At 40.1% G+C, this 16,013-nt stretch overlaps 1 protein-coding gene and 2 long non-coding RNA genes across 8 annotated transcripts in view; 1 reads left to right on the top strand and 2 right to left on the bottom strand.

Annotated features, from left to right (window-relative positions):
- Positions 1-535: 535 nt before the first annotated feature.
- On the top strand, positions 536-1,562 carry LOC310717796. The gene is made up of 4 exons (XR_014530920.1): positions 536-749; positions 968-1,021; positions 1,120-1,187; positions 1,261-1,562. It is a non-coding gene; the product is annotated as an uncharacterized lncRNA (long non-coding RNA).
- A 90-nt stretch (positions 1,563-1,652) lies between these two features.
- LOC310717846 lies at positions 1,653-2,427 on the bottom strand. The gene is made up of 2 exons (XR_014530975.1): positions 2,352-2,427; positions 1,653-2,090 (listed from the first exon to the last, which is right to left on the bottom strand). It is a non-coding gene; the product is annotated as an uncharacterized lncRNA (long non-coding RNA).
- A 770-nt stretch (positions 2,428-3,197) lies between these two features.
- The window catches only part of LOC310717535 (G-protein-signaling modulator 2-like), a 32,003-nt gene continuing 19,187 nt past the window's right edge, over positions 3,198-16,013 (bottom strand). For 3 of the 6 annotated variants that reach the window (XM_083525733.1, XM_083525738.1, XM_083525735.1), the window contains 6 exons: positions 9,210-9,339; positions 9,001-9,077; positions 8,675-8,845; positions 8,283-8,457; positions 7,373-7,602; positions 3,198-4,026 (listed from right to left, as the gene is read on the bottom strand). In XM_083525733.1, coding sequence (XP_083381859.1) covers positions 3,877-4,026; positions 7,373-7,602; positions 8,283-8,457; positions 8,675-8,845; positions 9,001-9,077; positions 9,210-9,339 — 933 coding nt within the window. In that variant the 3' untranslated portion in view covers positions 3,198-3,876. The remainder of the gene's footprint in view (positions 4,027-7,372; positions 7,603-8,282; positions 8,458-8,674; positions 8,846-9,000; positions 9,078-9,209; positions 9,340-16,013) is intronic. The other 3 variants (XM_083525736.1, XM_083525737.1, XM_083525734.1) reach the window with 3 other exon arrangements.

Here is a 16,013-nt window from a genome sequence, read left to right as displayed (position 1 = left end):
AATCAACCTCCAACTGGTTACCCAGAGTTAATGCATGTGCACGGTGCATGTATAAAGACATTTTCAATGGATCCCCGATTTCACGAGTCACCATGGAAACTCAAAGCGAAAAAAAGAGAGCGGCGTATTTCACAGAGGCAGCGTTGGAGGTTTTAATGCACGCTTATGAGGAGTTTAAGCCAATAATATTAAAAAGAAGCAATACAGCTGCATCGGCTAAAGCAAGAGAGTTGGCTTGGCAAAAAATAACGGACAGAGTAAATGCGTGAGGTGTATTAAATTACAAATTTGGTATTGGCTCCCGTTTTATTATAATGCAAAATAATAAAGTATGACTTATACATCCTTTTGATTGTTATATCACTATGAAAGCATTTACTTTTCCTGCCATTTATTTCTTTAGTTTAAAAAAATAATGTATATTTCGGTGTAATCCTTCTGGAGCCAAAATAACTTTAAGCCAATTCAAAATGAAACACAAAAACATTCTGCAAACAGGTAATATTTGATTACACAATTACTGAACTATTATTATAACAGGATTTAGTATATTCATTCTGTCATGTAGCTAATAGAAAGAAGACTGAAGCCCGTCTAACTGGCGGGGGCCTACCACCACCTCCCCTCACCCCATCTGAGAAGCTGGCTCTGTCCCTTAATAAAGGGCGACCAGTGGTTGCTGGCATTCCAGGGGGCAGTTCATCGCACACACCATGCACCACAAGTGATGGTGGAAAAAATGGTGAAATGTAAGTTTACCTCTGATTTGTTTTCATTTTTTGTCCTAATAAGTTACTATCGCTGTCACTTAAAGGCTTTTTGAACAAGATTAATTTTTATGTAGGCTTATTTTATTTAACTGCATATGATGTATAGGCTACTGTGATCTTAGTCTGACATGTTACTCTTTTCATGTATTATTTTCTTTGATAATATTGAGAATTTAATGGGTTGTGTGTTCTTATAGATACTGATGGACGTATTGTATTATTGGACCCTCCAGAAAGAACAGTCTTTCACAGTTGTGATTTGTTGTCAGGTACCTTTAGTTGCTTTTAGGTATTATTTTTTTTTTTTGCCAGATAATGTATACTTAAATATTTCTCCTGTAGGATGAAGATGATGATAACAATGAAGAGACCACATCTGCTGTGACAGAAGTGGACAATGCTGGTAGATCCACTGAGGTATGATGCATACCACTATAATGTATGGCACCTTTTTGCATTAGAGTAACAAACTGTCATTGTCCTTTCACAGTACATACCTAGGGATTTGCCCACAGATGAGGGTCCTTCAACCTCAGCACACAATCTAAGCAGGGGAAGAATTTGTGTCCAGGTGTCCATATTTGAATTTCATTGTCTGACCAAACAATCTCATTCATTAAATTTTTTCCACCTTCCTAGTTGCCAGCAAAGGAGCTGTATAAGGTCCATCTTCAAAAACAAATAAGAAAAAGTGACATGGAGATGGACCTTATACAGCTTCAAATGGAAGAGAAAAGGCTCCTCATTAAAAAAGCAGCACTTGAAATTGAATTACTGGAGCATCGCCTTAAGGCGAGAACTGAATATTAATCTGTTGCATGTTAAAAGTGATGTGTGAGTGAGAGTGTGTGTGTATGTATGTGTAAAGCAATATAAAAAAACATTTAACTTTTATTGTTTTTCAGGAAATAAAGAAATAAATTGCCTGGCAGACCAGTGCAAAAAAATTAATAAAAGTAATTTTGACAGATCCTGTCTCAAGTCTTCTGTCTCTGTTGGCCTCTAAAATCTGTAGGTGTTCCTCTGGGCCATCTTCCTCAATACAAGGAGGGTGGCTCTCTCCTCTTATAGTGGCAATATTGTGAAGCACAATACAAGCTACTATAATGTCGCATGCCCTCTCTGGACTAACCCGGAGCCCACGCAGACACTGAAACCGAGATTTGAGGATCCCTATAGTCATCTCCACCTTGGCCCGTGTTCGGCTGTGAGCCAGGTTAAACCGTGTCTGTGGTCCAGGCTCAGGTTCAGGGTGGGGTGTTATTAAATAGGGCAGACAAGGGTATCCTCTGTCCCCCAGCAAGTAACCATTGTACTGTTCTGTAATGATTGAAGTGTACAACACAAATATAGTAAAAAGGAAAAAAAAACAATTGTATAAAGCAAAACATACCCTGCTGAAATGTCTATATATAATGATATTATATAATGATGACTCATGGAAAATTCTGGCATCATGCACACATCCTGGCCATTTTGCCTCGACATTGGTAATGATTTGGGTTGCCTCACATATTACCTAGTTAGTGGAAAAAGTAATGACTTTAATGATTTTAAGAAGGGAAAAAATTAAGTTGTTACCTGCACATTGATACTATGAATAGATTTCCTATTAACATAGTCTCCCTCATTTATTGGTGGAGCTTTAATAGGAATGAGTGCCATCAATGCACCCAATTACATTTGGAAACCCTGAAACAAAGTTATGGAAGTATGAAGTGTGTGTGCGCATAATGAATACATGTATAGATATAAATAATATGACTAAATATTAAATATGCATCATAGATTTTACTACAAAGGACAAACCTGCCACTCTGTGGAATTCATCTTTAATAACAAGCATAGGTTTATGGCCAGGGAACTGTACAAATGTGGGTAAGAACTGTTTATGTACCAGACATACTGTACGAACGGCTCTACACACAGTTGCCTTTCCCACATGCTCTGAATCGCCCACACTGTACAAAAAATGGCCAGACGCAAAAAACCTAAGTGCTAAGTGGTTAGCAAAACCGCGGTTTGTCACATTTGCGATATCCGGTTTTAAAAGACGTGTTAAATAAACTAACGAATCTTTTGAAAAACGATAACGCTCTTTCAAATATTCATTAGGTTATGCAAACACATCAATAGACATATGCAGCTTATTTATGTAAAAAATTAAAATATTTGTAAAATTCAGTGGGTGCGGCTTATATAAGGGTGCGGAAATTACGGTACACAGCTAGATAATATTCAATATGTGAGCAGTAAGCATTTTTTTACGCAACTGAAATGCCAGATGTACACGTTAATATGTACAAAGACCTAATTCCAACCATTTTTGAGACAACTAATCAATGCCATAATTGCTATTATATAAATGCATCTATTAACATAACTCTCTTATTCATGTACTACTTATGTTTAAAAAAGAACTGTAAAAACTGTAAACTGTGCTTTTATGTTCAATAAAAAAACAAACATAGTAAAAACTAAGAACATTCTTGTCAAATATAAGCATTTCTGTTGAGCTAACTTTAAATACTAAAGTCTACCTGTGTCACTGCAACAGCTTCATGTGCTGTGGAAGTCCGTCGCAAGTGGTATTTAAAAAAAAAATCCCAAATTCCAAAAAACAGTCCTCATGGGGATAAGTGGAGTGATCAGTGGAGGATCAACATAATCAGCATAGAAATAAACATGTGCATCATGGTTAGGGTTAGCAATGCTTTAACACTAGCATAACTTGCATATCATGTTGTTTAAAACTTCTAGTGGACATCAGGCAGGAAAGTAAAAACAAAATTAAAATGTGTCAGAGCTTAGTTGGTGTTCTAAAAATACAAATAATACTACAACTATCTTTGGCATGGAATATGGGGAGCCCTGAATGGGAGCGGTATCATACCATTGTCAATTAGAGCAATATAATCCAATTGTCACAAGTTTCAAACAAAAGCAAATATTAGCCTTAATCATACTTGGTTAAATCATGGGAATTGGCAAACAAACATAAAACAAACTCTATGTTAGCGACAAGTGTAAAAAAAAAAAAAAAACTGGTGTGTATGTGTGCTTAGTACAATGGCGGAAAGTGTGTGTTTGTGAATGTGCATAGTGTTCAGTCAATGGAGGGCAAAGCGGCCCTTTGTTCTTTAATCCTCTTGGCCTGAGAACGGATGATGAGACTTAAGAAGTCCTCATCAGGGACAGTAGGTTGATGGATCAGGGCAGGAGGTGGGGCACACCTCTGATCATTTAAACGAGAACCCTGAGAAAGAGAAAGAGAATGCAATGAAGTACAGAGTGGGAGAGAAAGGAAGAATATGGAAGAATAAGAAAAGCAGAGTATTCCAGTAGCCTTCCTAGTAACAGAATGAACACGATTTAAAAATTACTTATGCGCAATTTCCTTTTTAAAATATATTTGATAATCTACACTGATATACATGATATCTACACTGTCTGCCTTGACAGCATAAAAGCAGATTCCATATAGTACTATACAGTGACTGTCACTAAACAAATTAAGTGTATCTAAGTTAAGTTTTAGGAGTTTTCACATAGTTTTTCTTTTATAAAAACAATACTTAATGCTGTTAATGTGGACAAGAAAGGGAACCGACATCAAATGGCCTCTGTGCTTTTGCTGTTCTTAATACAAGTGGACTCAAAAGGGACATTTTAGAATCATTGAGCTCTCAGGCCATTTGTAAACATCATCTTTTACATTTTACAGAAATAAATAGGTTATGAATTTTTTATGTATAAGGTTAGTGTTTCTAGGTTTGTTCCTTATAAGTTTATCCCTAATGAGCAAGCCGGTGGTAACTGTGGCAAGGAAAAGAAACCAGACTCAAAAGGGAACCCATCCTCATCTGAGAGAGAACTTTCTCCAAACATCCATATACAGTGAGGAAAATAAGTATTTGAACACCCTGCTATTTTGCAAGTTCTCCCACTTAGAAATCATGGAGGGGTCTGAAATTGTCATCGTAGGTGCATGTCCACTGTGAAAGACATAATCTAAAAAAAAAAAATCCAGAAACCACAATATATGATTTTTAAACTATTTATTTGTATGATACAGCTGCAAATAAGTATTTGAACACCTGTCTATCAGCTAGAATTCTGACCCTCAAAGACCTGTTAGTCTGCCTTTAAAATGTCCACCTCCACTACATTTATTATCCTAAATTAAATGCACCTGTTTGAGGTCGTTAGCTGCATAAAGACACCTGTCCACCCCGTACAATCAGTAAGAATCCAACTACTAACATGGCCAAGACCAAAGAGCTGTCCAAAGACACTAGAGACAAAATTGTACACCTCCACAAGGCTGGAAAGGGCTACGGGGAAATTGCCAAGCAGCTTGGTGAAAAAAGGTCCACTGTTGGAGCAATCATTAGAAAATGAAAGAAGCTAAACATGACTGTCAATCTCCCTCGGACTGGGGCTCCATGCAAGATCTCACCTCGTGGGGTCTCAATGATCCTGAGGAAGGTGAGAAATCAGCCCAGAACTACACGGGAGGAGCTGGTCAATGACCTGAAAAGAGCTGGGACCACCGTTTCCAAGGTTACTGTTGGTAATACACTAAGACGTCATGGTTTGAAATCATGCATGGCACGGAAGGTTCCCCTGCTTAAACCAGCACATGTCCAGGCACGTCTTAAGTTTGCCAATGACCACTTGGATGATCCAGAGGAGTCATGGGAGAAAGTCATGTGGTCAGATGAGACCAAAATATAACTTTTGGGTCATAATTCCACTAAACGTGTTCGGAGAAAGAAGAATGATGAGTACCATCCCAAGAACACCATCCCTACTGTGAAGCATGGGGGTGGTAGCATCATGCTTTGGGGATGTTTTTCTGCACATGGGACAGGGCGACTGCACTGTATTAAGGAGAGGAGGACCAGGGCCATGTATTGTGAGATTTTGGGGAACAACCTCCTTCTCTCAGTTAGAGCATTGAAGATGGGTCGAGGCTGGGTCTTCCAACATGACAATGACCCGAAGCACACAGCCAGGATAACCAAGGAGTGGCTCTGTAAGAAGCATATCAAGGTTCTGGCGTTGCCTAGCCAGTCTCCAGACCTAAACCCAATAGAGAATCTTTGGAGGGAGCTCAAACTCCGTGTTTCTCAGCGACAGACCAGAAACCTGACTGATCTAGAGAAGATCTGTGTGGAGGAGTGGGCCAAAATCCCTCCTGCAGTGTGTGTGCAAACCTGGTGAAAAACTACAGGAAACGTTTGACCTCTGTAATTGCAAACAAAGGCTACTGTACCAAATATTAACATTGACTTTCTCAGGTGTTCAAATACTTATTTGCAGCTGTATCATACAAATAAATAGTTAAAAAATCATATATTGTGATGTCTGGATTTTTTTTTTTTTAGATTATGTCTCTTACAGTATTTTCCTCACTGTATATGTTATAATATAAATTATTTTTTACTAAGATTGAACCATAGTTTAACTATTTAAAGTTTAACAAAACTGTAACAAAACTGCAATACTTGTCCAACAGCATGCAAATGAACTACCAAGCAATGACATTGTACCCTTAATAATGTTGGAACAGTTGCTGCGCTATCCATTTAAGAAATCTATTGCCATACACTGAAAGAAGACTCCCCCCACATGTACATGGGTTTAGAAAAGTTTAGAAACAGTTTAAAAAAATACATAATTCGTGTGAACCCACCCATTTATCAAATGATCAAAAATATTGGAACATGCTACTGACATATGTCAAGGAAAAACCCAAAACATCAACCTCCACTTGGTGGAGGTAAGGTTAGAAAAATGTAAGAACAGAAATAGAGAAGTCATATCACAAGATGCAAACCACTCATTAGTAGTAAGAAATGAAAGACCAAATTAGAATTTGCAGAAAAAAACTAAGATAATCCACAAAAAAAGTAGTTTATTAGCTTGGAGCTGTTGGACATGGAAGCTCATGAAAGTAACGGAAAACCTAATGGCTGGGTTGGAAGCTCACTGATATAACACCATAAAATCATTGTGGTAAAAGTAAAATAATATTAGAAGTCTACAAAAACTTACTGCCTGCCAATTTACAGAGTAATGTATTCAAATTTATTGGGAGGAATTTCATAATGCAGATAGCCAATGAGCCAAAACACAACAATTATTTTGTCAGAATGAAAAAAATAGAATGTTTTCTGACTAGTCACATCATTAACCCTTAATAATTGAGCAGACATTTAGCCATTAACCCAATTGAGCAGGCAATGCAACTATTGCAAATAAGGAATATACAGTAATTCTTTACCGTGATTCGAATCTCGCACCCCAGTTTATCGTTTGCCACATAGATAATTTGTTTCGCTGCTTTTCCCAGTCTCTCGCGTATAGCATGATAGACCAAAAACTTATAGGGAATTGTTTTCATGGAGTTTTATGTTGACATAATGAAATTTATTAATAAAAATATAATTATTATTTATAAAATTAAGTAAAATGTTAATACAGTTACAGTACTGTATACATAAAATAGCATTTTTTGGGTGGCGTCTTTATACACTAGTAATTATGTATGTAATTGCATAATTGCATAAAGGCAATAACAATATGCTATATCTCACCTGGCTCTTGAGCAGCATGTCAAAGAAGCGATCATCAGGTTCAGATGGATCCTGGTTGGTCATGAACTGGCTGAGGACAGTCTGCCTGCTGCTTTTCGGGTTTGTTTGGAATTTACACAACACAGGCTCACTTCCCACAGCTCTCTGATCCTCTAGCCGCCTACTTTGAACAGTAGCCACGATTCCTAAAACTGCGTCCTGGCGTTGTGAGACTGCAGATTCCGAAAAGGCTATGGAAAATAAAACAAGCACGAGAATGATTTATTTACTGGAATTCTGGAAATTCACAACCTGCAATGCCTATGCTGGCTCCTGAAATACAGCCACTGTAAAAATAGTGTATAAAGTATACACTAGATGGCCAGTATACAAAGTATACACTAAAAGTTCTGTGGACCACTGACCAACACACTCATATGTAGGCTTTACCCAAACTGTTGCTACAAAATAGGAAGCACATAATTGAATAGAATGTCTTTATAGGATATTGTAGATCCAACGATGTTCCAGCATGACAACGCACCTATAAAAAAAGGACATCTATTAGGATATATGACTAACATTTCTAATGCTCTTTAGGCTGAATGGAAAAATCCATATACGGGTAGTCATGCTTCAAAATCTAATGAAAACCCTTGACAGAAGTGAGGAGATAAAAGAAGAGGGCAGACTTGATTAAGAATGTGAAATTTAAAAGCACATATTAGTGATATGGGCAGGTTTCCACAAAAATATGTTTGCATTATGTTGTAGCTTAAATCCCCCCAAAAATGTATTTTATTGCATTGTATTTATACATTTACCATTTTAAAAAGAACAACTCTCCCAACCACCCACGGTCCTTCAAACTACAATAGTTTTAACATGGTCAAAATATTCAACAATCAACTATAATAGAAATTGCACTTACACTTCTTCATATTTGTGGGTTGAGATGAACATGAGGAGGAAGGGTCAGAAATAGTATTGGACTGGTGGCCTAGCACCTTCTGAGTAGAGTAACGTTGGTCATCCATTCTGTTGTCTTGGATACGACTTAGCAGGTCAAGAAAGCTTTCATTGCCCAACATATCCGCATTTACACACTACATGGAGTCAAATAAAACATTTTAATATTCTGAATTCAAAGTATCATTGGTAAAATTGACAGCTGACAGTTAAGTCAAGTAAAGGACCTGCAATACTTCTGACTTGCCAGCTGTAGAATGACCACTGAATAAAAATCTGTGTAAAATCTCTGTACCCACAGAGTTTGAATAATCTTGAATGCTCAGTCATAGACAGTGGTCAACAGAGACTCACTTTCTGAGTTGGCTGCTTCTGAGAGGTCTTTAGAGTGTTGCTGGTGACCTGTAAAACTTTACTGGAGCTGGAGCTGTTCTTCTTCCCTCGTAGACGATTCATGAAGAAGAATTTAGAGGAGAACTTAGCCTTTGGCTGCATACATAGAACCTCAGTGCCCCACTTCTGACACTGCACAAGACAAGACCCAAATCAAATGACAAATCTACATGTCTAACACATGAATCGGAACATGTCTAAAAGTTATTTTGATGTGTTAATAAAGTGTGTTAGCCAGGGGTGTTTTCATATAATCTGATGCTTGCTGTGTATAAGGCAATAATCACTTTAAGCTTTTCCGGTGCAAGTGTCATCAACTCCAAATTCTCCATGCTGAAACGTCTGCTCATCCTTGGTCTTGCTCCTGCAGAAAACAAACCAAATCTCTGTTGGACTAGCTGTACTTCTGGTACAATACTTTTTGTAATATATAACATTATTGCATTACTATTGACAACTATGCTATGGTACGTAGTTAACAGAGTAGATACTTTACCATGCAGATTATAATTAATCTCTTTGTTCTCTGACAAGACAGAATTGTTTGTACTGTAACTGAGAGCGAGGACAGACTGGAGATCAGACACATTCATACGAGCAGTCAGCTCACCACAGCAGTCACCTGTCTAAAAAGAAACCACAAATGTTTATACAATTTATAAACTAAGAAGTAATTCTATCATGAAAAAATTCATGAAATTGCCTACAATCTTATTAGGAAGAACAACTAAATTAATTTGTAACTAATATTGTAATAAAAGTATAACCAATAATAATAGAATAATAATACTCAATATGAAAATAATAATAATAATAATAATAATAATAATAATAATAATTTATAAAAAAAAATAAAAATAAAAAAAACCACAGTTACATTGAAGCAATGAAGCACTTTTTTCATAACTAGCATGTTTTTATTATTTCCGGTTTTAAGTGTTAAGACATGCAGGTCCAGTCATGTGGGCTTGTTATAGTTACTTAGCGTCATATCAAATAATAGTGCTGGCAACCAAAACGAAAACCTTCTGATGGATAAGTATTCTGCAATAAATATATTCTAACAATTTAAGTAATTAAGTAAAAACCTACATTTGAGCTAATTCATTTTTACTTGTCTTACCATGGCTATTATTCGATGAGGGAATGTAAAGGTTGAATCAGATTTATAGCTAAGAACATTGTCTTTTTGACTATTGCCAATTTATTATTCTCAATCGAGTATTGTCTGTCTGAGTCTGTGTGCGTGTTTGTGTAAAGAAATGCTGTAAAAAATTTTTTTTATAAAAAGCAAAGTAATCTAGCAGAAGAAAAATGATTTTGTAGGATAAGAGTGTATAATTAACCAATTATACCCAGCAGGTACTGATAAGCATTAATTTTATATGTAGGTTGAAATAGTCATCAACTAAAACAGAAACAGTTGTGTAGAAGGCTTAAAACTGAGTGAGGAGCCAAACTCTCCTACTAAGGTGAGGTTGTAGAAGAAAGTCTACAACAAGACACACAGGTAGTTACACAGCACCAGCAACGTCTCTCCCAACCAAAGTTTTCATAACAGACTTGGGTTTCAATAAGTGCTGTTCAAGCTATTTTGAAAAAGCACAAATAAACAGGCAATGTTGAGAAATGCAGACACATCACACAGCACATGAAAAGACACACCATGCTTGCTTTCCTTGAACATCAGGAAATATCCAGCAGTGCCATCAGCAAAGAACGTTTTTAGGTTACGTATATAACGATAGTTCCCTGATGAAACGAGATGCTTTGGGAACGCTTACGCGGTTTCCACACTCTGAATCACGTGTGTAATCTGTCCAATGGAAGGCGCAGCAACACGGTGAAGTCACGACCAGGAAGCTATAAAAAGCAGATGCAATGTGGCATAGAGACACAGTGTCTCGTTCCCTCATTGAACTACGGTTATGTATGTAACCTAAAGACATTCCCTTCAAGGAACTCTTTGGGAACGAGTATCCAATACCGCCAGACTGACCAGGCCCTGACTAGTATGTATGAGCACAGCTAGGTCGAAAGGACGAAGGGGCCAGGAGTGGCACTGAGGTTCCAAAACCTGACAAAGGTCAGCAGGGTGGACCAGCCCGCAGCATTGCAGATGTCTTGGAGGCACACTCCAGAGGACCAAGCCTTCAAGACTGCCACACTCCGGTTCGAGTGATCTCTGACCCCAAAAAAAGGGGGAATATCAGAGGACACACAAGAGGATGCAATACCATTAACGATTCATCTGCTTAAGGTCTGCTTGTTAGCAGGGAGGCCTCTCCTCAGAGGGCCATAGCAGACGAGCAGCTGATCTTCCTCCACGGACTCGTCCTGTGGACATAAGTGTCCAGTGCTCGTACCGGGCACAGATGGTTGCGTTGCCTCCGGGTGCTGCAGAGAATACGAGTCACTAAAGGGTCTCTGCCCAGTGATTGCCCCGTCATGAAATGCGCAAGGGGGGGGGAAGCATACAGGCGTAGCCTTAGCCATGCCTGAGCCATGTTGTCCAGCCACTAGACTAGAGGAGTAAGAGAGAACCAGAGGGGAGAGTGTGACCGAGGTGTTGTCCGAACGGATCAACACGTAGTGGTCTATGAGGTCTCGGAGGAAACGCTTCAATGCTAGATGCACATCCAGCTTCTCTAGGCAATTGATGTTCCATTGTAGATGGGGTCCTTCTCATAAACCTTGGGAGGAGCAGCCACTCATGACGCATCCGTCATAAGCATTACGGGACGACCAGAAACTCCCAGCATGGCCTGAGGCAGGAACCCAGGATCTCTCCAAACATCTAAGGCATGTAAGCATCACCACGTGACCTTGATAGTATGGAGGGGATTGCCCTTCCGTGAGAACCCATGGGTCTCATGTGCAGGTGGCTAAGTGGACTCACACTGGACGCTGAAGCCGGGGCAGTCTCTGGAATGGCTTAACAGTAAGCAATTGTCCTTCTCTGACCTTCGTGAGGGCTGTAAGGATAGACACAATGCAGGCAGGGAAAAGCTACGCACGCATAGTGGTTAAATCCCACATGACGCCCAGATAAGTGGTTCTCTGTAGTGGAGAAAGCACACTCTTCTTGGCGTCCAGCCAAAACCCCAGTGCCTTCATGTGAGTGAAAACGACATCTCAATGCCAGACAGCTAACTGCTATGATCGAGCTAATATCAACCGGTCGTTGATATAGTTGAGGATGCAGATGCCTTAAAGTCTCAGGGGGACCAGAGCTGCATCCACACACTACATGAAGGTGCACGATGAGAGGGCAAGGCCAAACGGAAGAACCCAATACTGGTAAGCGTCAGCCTCTAAAGCAAACCTCAGGAAACTACCACTCTGGGTTTAGAAGATACAGGACGGAGGAGGTACACGGATTAGGAAAGTGAGAAGAAGGTTCTCAGGTGGGAAAGAGTTTTAAAGGGATAAAATTATAAATATAAGGCACAAACTTAACTTAACTGAACGTATACATTCTTTATAAGCTATAACCTTAGAACCTTTTTATCTATGTAAAGCTACTTTGGGATAATATTCATTGGTAAATGCACTATACAAATAAAAATTTATTTAGGTGAATTGAAAGTATTATTGGTAAATGGTTGATGTAAAACAGGGAGGAGGAAGCTGCATACCACGTGATAATCAGAGATGTGAAGTAAAATTGCGTGGAAGTCTATATTTGGTGAGGGTGGCTGAAGACTAGGTTCAAGACATTTCCTTCTTTGTGAGAGAAAGGGCAGGTTTAAATTTCAGTTTGAAATGCAAAAAAACTGAGACGGTAAGCTGACTGAAGCTTGTCAGTGGGGAGGCTCTCCAACGAAATGAACACACATCTCAGTCTCTTCCTTTCTGACAGTACTTTCTAAGGAAAGTACTGTCAGAAAGGAAAAGACTGAGATGTGTGTTCATTTCTTCTAGAAAGTCTCACAGGGGACCAGGAGGGCAGTAGATTACAATGTAATTGTGAAAAAAGAGTTGTGAAGCACCATCTCCAAGTCAACAACACATCTATACCTCCACCTTTACCAGTTTCTTGTGAAGTGTGGAAGAAAGCATAAGCAGAAAAAAAAGCAGCCATCACAGCTATGTTCTGTGGGGAGACCCAGGTCTTAGTGTGAGAAAGTCAAATATAATTAAAAAAAAAGCTAAAATAAAACAGACTGACAGATTAAGAGTTTACCACCCAATGTTGTTTGAGACTAAGACTGGCAGTTAAGCCTCAGGTTTGTGGATGAGAGCTTCTTGGTCTGTGAGATGTGATAGGCTTGAGGCACATGATCAGGACTAAGATAAGATAAGATAAGATAAGATATAACATTATTCGTCCCACAGTGGGGAAATTTGCCAACTCAGCCATTAGAGAGGCACAAGCCAGTGCACTCTTAGTGCCGGTCCCAAACCCAGATAAATGGGGAGGGTTGCATTAGGAAGGGCATCCAGCGGAAAACATGTGCCAAATCGAATATGCGGGTCACGATTAAGAATTTCATAACAGATCGGTCGAGGCCTGGGCTAACAACGACCGCCACAGATATCGTTGGCCAACAGGGTACCGGTGGAAATTGGGCTACTGTTGGCCGAAGGAGGAGAAGGAGAGGTGGAAGACGTCTACACCGGCGACAGGGAAAGGAGAAGTGTAGGAAAGTAGAGGTTAAGGTTGGTACTTTAAATGTTGGCACTATGACTGGTAAAGGGAGAGAGATAGCTGATATGATGGAGAGGAGAAAGGTAGATATGTTGTGTGTTCAGGAGACCAAGTAGAAAGGGAGTAAGGCAGGAACATTGGTGTGGATGGAAAGAGGAATGGGGTAGGGGTGATTCTGAAGGAAGAGTACAGTAAGAGTGTAGTGGAGGTGAAGAGAGTTTCTGATAGGGTGATGATCGTGAAGCTGGAAGTTGAACGGATGATGATAAATGTCATCAGTGCCTATGCTCCACAAGTCGGCTGTGAGATGGAGGAGAAGGAAAGATTCTGAAGTGAATTAGATGAAGTGGTGGATGGTTTACCTAGAAATGAACGATTGGTGATTGGTGCAGACTTTAATGGACATGTAGGTGAAGGGAACAGAGGTGATGAGGAGGTTATGGGTAGGTATGGCATAAAGGAGAGGAATGTGGAAGGGCAGATGGTGGTAGATTTTGCTAAAAGGATGGAAATGGCAGTGGTGAATACGTATTTTAAGAAAAAGGATCATAGCTTGACCTATAAGAGGTCACACAGGTGCACACAGGTGAATTATGTTCTATGTAGGAGATGCAAACTGAAGGAGATTGGAGACTGTAAGGTGTTGGCAGGGGACAGTGTAGCTAGACAGCATCTGATGATGGTCTGTAGGATGGGTTTGGAGGCGAAGAAGAAGAGGAGGACAGTAAGGACTGAAAGAAGAATAAGATGGTGGAAACTGAAAGAGGAAGAGTGTAGTGTGAGGTTCAGGGAAGAGGTCAGACAGGAGCTTGGTGGTGGTGAAGAGGTGCTGGATGATTGGGAAACTACTGCAGGAGTGATATATGGATGTGCTGCAAGTTAGAGCAATAAAGGATGGTGATGGAAATGTGTTGACTAGTGAGGAGAGTGTGTTGAGAAGGTGGAGGGAGTATTTTGAGCAGCTGATGAATGAGGAAAATCAGAGAGAGAGAAGGTTGGATGATGTGGAGTTAGTGAATCAGGAAGTGAATAGGATTAGTAAGGAGGAAGTGAGAGCAGCGATTAAGAGTATGAAGAGTGGAAAGTCGGTTGGACCAGATGACATGGAGATGTTTAGGAGAGATGGCAGTGGAGTTTTTAACCAGATTGTTTAACAAGATTCTGGAAGGTGAGAGGATGTCTGAGGAATGGAGAAGGAGTTTGCTGGTACAGATCTTTAAGCATAAGGGAGCTGTGCAGACCTGCAGTAACTACAGGGGAATAAAGTTGATCAGTCACACCATGAAGTTATGGGAAAGAGTAGTGGAAGCCAGGCTGAGAGAAGAGGTGACCATCTGTGAGCAACAGTATATAAGATGCCTTATTTGCTTTGAGAATGTTGTTGGAGAAGTATATAGAAGGACAGAAGGAATTGCATTGTGGATTTGTGGATTTAGAGAAATCGTACGACAGAATGCCTAGAGAGGAGTTGTGGTATTGTATGAGGAAGTCAGGTGTGTCAGAGAAGTATGTGAGGGTGGTGCAGGACATGTATGATGACAGCATGTGACAGCAGTGAAGTGTGCAGTAGGAATGACAGACTGGTTCAAGGTGAAGGTTGGACTCCATCAAGGATCGGCCCTGAGCCTTTTCCTGTTTGCAGTGGTGATGGACAGGTTGACGGACGAGGTCAGACAGGAGTCTCCCTGGACTATGATGTTTGCGGATGATATTGTGATTTGTGGTGAGAGTAGTGAGCAGGCGGAGAAGAGCCTGGAGAGGTGGAGGTATGCACTGGAGAGAAGGGGAATGAAAGTCAGTAGGAGTAAGACAGAGTACATGTGCGTAAATGAGAGGGAGGGCAGTGGAGGGGTGCGGTTGCAGAGAGAAGAGGTGGAGAAGGTGAAGGAGTTCAGGTACCTGGGGTCAACAGTGCAAAGTAATGGAGAGCGTGTTAGGGAAGTGAAGAAAAGAGTGCAGGCAGGGTGGAGTGGGTGGAGAAGAGTGACAGGAGTGATTTGTGATAGTAGGGTATCTGCAAGAATGAAAGGGAAAGTTGATAGGTCTGTGGTGAGACTTGCGATGTTGTATGGATTAGAGACAGTGGCATTGAGTAAAAGGCAGGAGGCGGAGCTGGAGGTAGCAGAGCTGAAGATGTTAAGGTTTTCGTTGGGAGTGACAAGGATGGACAGGATTAAAAATGAGTTTATTAGAGGGACAGCGCATGTTGGACGTTTTAGTGACAAGGTGAGGGAGGCGAGATTGAGATGGTTTGGACATGTGCAGAGGAGGGACATGAGTTATATTGGTAGGAGAATGCTGAGGATGGAGCCACCAGGAAGGAGGAAAAGAGGAAGACCAAGGAGGAGGTTCATGGATGTGGTGAGGGAAGACATACAGGTAGTTGGTGTGAAAAAGGAAGATGTAGAGGACAGGGTTGTGTGGAGACGGATGATCCGCTGTGGCGACCCCTAATATGAGCAGCCGAAAGAAGAAGAACTGGGGAAATTTCTCTGTTCCAGCAGCAAAGAAAAAATAAATGCAAATATATAAAAGAATAGACACATGCTATAGTATACAGTATATACATAACACAATGTATAAATACAAATAAGGAAAAAAGAGACCACTAGTAATTGGTTACGCACGTACTGCAGGTAATATTGCACA

This window comes from Silurus aristotelis (assembly GCF_946808225.1).
Source record: "Silurus aristotelis genome assembly, chromosome: 22".
In the NCBI taxonomy this organism is placed as follows: Eukaryota; Metazoa; Chordata; class Actinopteri; order Siluriformes; family Siluridae; genus Silurus; species Silurus aristotelis.
This window is presented reverse-complemented; position numbering and strand designations above follow the sequence as displayed.